We start from the raw sequence: 1,636 nt of genomic DNA, 5'->3' as shown, positions 1-1,636 counted from the left end.
AAACTGTTTATTTCCAACACGTATTCCACTTGAGTTAGCACTAATTTGCTTCCATTGTCTGCTTGTTCTGCCAACTAAATGTACTTGACACATGTGGGCAAGACAGGGAGGGTGAGGATGAGCTTTCATTCACTCTCCCTTCATCAGAGCTGTTTGCTTCCAGGTCACTTGAACCATCTGAATACTTCTACTGCTGATGCAATCCCCAGGCTGTGACAGCTGATGGAGCGCTAGCGTGTGAGACTGAGGCGCAGCTGTGGCTCTCATGGGCCAGGATCCTCAGCAGCAAGCTCTGCCCTGAGTTCTCCAACAGCCTCCTCTCTGCAGACTCAGAGACCCTGCTGAGCTGCTCACCAGACAAGCAGTGCATGTGGGCAGCTGGGCCATCCAAAGAGGGAGGTTTCTGTATTGGTCTGTATCACTGTGGGAGGAGCTTGTGTACCTTGCATGCAGTAATAAGCCCCAACATCCTCAGCCTCCACACGGCTGATTTTCAGTGTGAAATCTGTGCCTGATCCACTGCCACTGAACCTGTCTGGCACTCCAGAGAACCGGTTGGAAACTCTATAGATCAGGAGCCGTGGAGGCTGCCCTGGCTTCTGCGGGTACCAATTCAAATAGGTGTTTCCATCACTATGCAGGAGGCTCTGACTAGACCTGCAGGAGATGGAGGCTGGCTCTCCAGGGGTGATGGACAGGGAGAGTGGAGTCTGGGTCATCACAATATCCCCACTGGATCCTAAAACAATGAGAAAGAAGTGCAAGATTAGGTACAAATATTATGAGCAACTTTCATGAATTCTCTGATATTAATTTGTGATTAATCTTTTTTCAAATTTTTATTCGTATCATAATAGGCTTTCTAAAATATATTAAAATAAGCACAAGGAACTTTTTGATTTCCTAAGATCTTAGAGCACTGGTCATTGTTCTTTTGAGATGATTTCTAATTATTCATAGGAAAAATATAAATTCCCTTCCCTGAAAGTTAGAATATATTATATGGTTAAAATAAGCATGGGAGACTGTGGGGCTCCCAGAGCTCACCCTCTCACCCCATTCTCCTCCCTTCTCTCCTTCTGTCCTTACCAGGGACCCAGAGCATTAACAGCTCCAAGAGCTGAGCAGGGAACCTCATCTTGAGAAGGTGAACTGAGCAGTTCTGATCCGTCACTGCAAAGTTAGAGCTAAGCTTTTATCTGACTGCAAGGGAAGGTTCTCCCCAAGTAACAATATGCAAATCCCCTGGTGGGTGTAGTGATGTGGAAAAAGCCAGTGGCTGGGGCAGGTCTTCCTTTGTGAGCAATGTGATATAAAATGTGCCTTGGAGAAAAACAAACAGAGCTAAAGTCCATTTTGCCTGTAGTCGTGGAAAGAGGATCTAACTGTGAAATTTGGATCTGGAACAAAGACACATAGGGTGTGCCACTCTGAGAGAGCACCAAGATCATGACAGTGTAAAAATGTGTATTTAGGATGAATCTCTGGGAGGTGAAGGCCATCCTGCTTGGCTCCCTCTCAGCTTGTGTAGAGAAGGAAAGGGCCCTATCCCCACAAGCAGTGCAGGGCAGGGTGCTTGCACATAAAAAGGGAGACTTCCGCCAGCTCAAGAGTTATCTAGTATCTGCTGTTACCA

The 1,636-nt window shown here is 46.5% G+C and overlaps 1 gene segment (V, D, J or C); it reads right to left on the bottom strand.

The window, feature by feature from the left end:
- Positions 1-354: 354 nt before the first annotated feature.
- On the bottom strand, positions 355-1,138 carry LOC116464909 (immunoglobulin kappa variable 2D-29-like; the record flags this gene model as incomplete). The annotated part of the segment is given in 2 exon segments: positions 355-739; positions 1,090-1,138. Coding segments are annotated over 2 exon segments (434 nt in total), but the record flags the coding sequence as incomplete, so codon positions are not given.
- Between the last annotated feature and the right edge of the window lie 498 nt (positions 1,139-1,636).

The sequence above is a fragment of the Hylobates moloch genome, unplaced genomic scaffold (genome assembly GCF_009828535.3).
Source record: "Hylobates moloch isolate HMO894 unplaced genomic scaffold, HMol_V3 SCAFFOLD_9005, whole genome shotgun sequence".
NCBI classification, from domain to species: Eukaryota; Metazoa; Chordata; class Mammalia; order Primates; family Hylobatidae; genus Hylobates; species Hylobates moloch.
The sequence above is the reverse complement of the archived record's forward strand: the minus strand, read 5'-3'. Positions and strand labels throughout refer to the sequence as shown.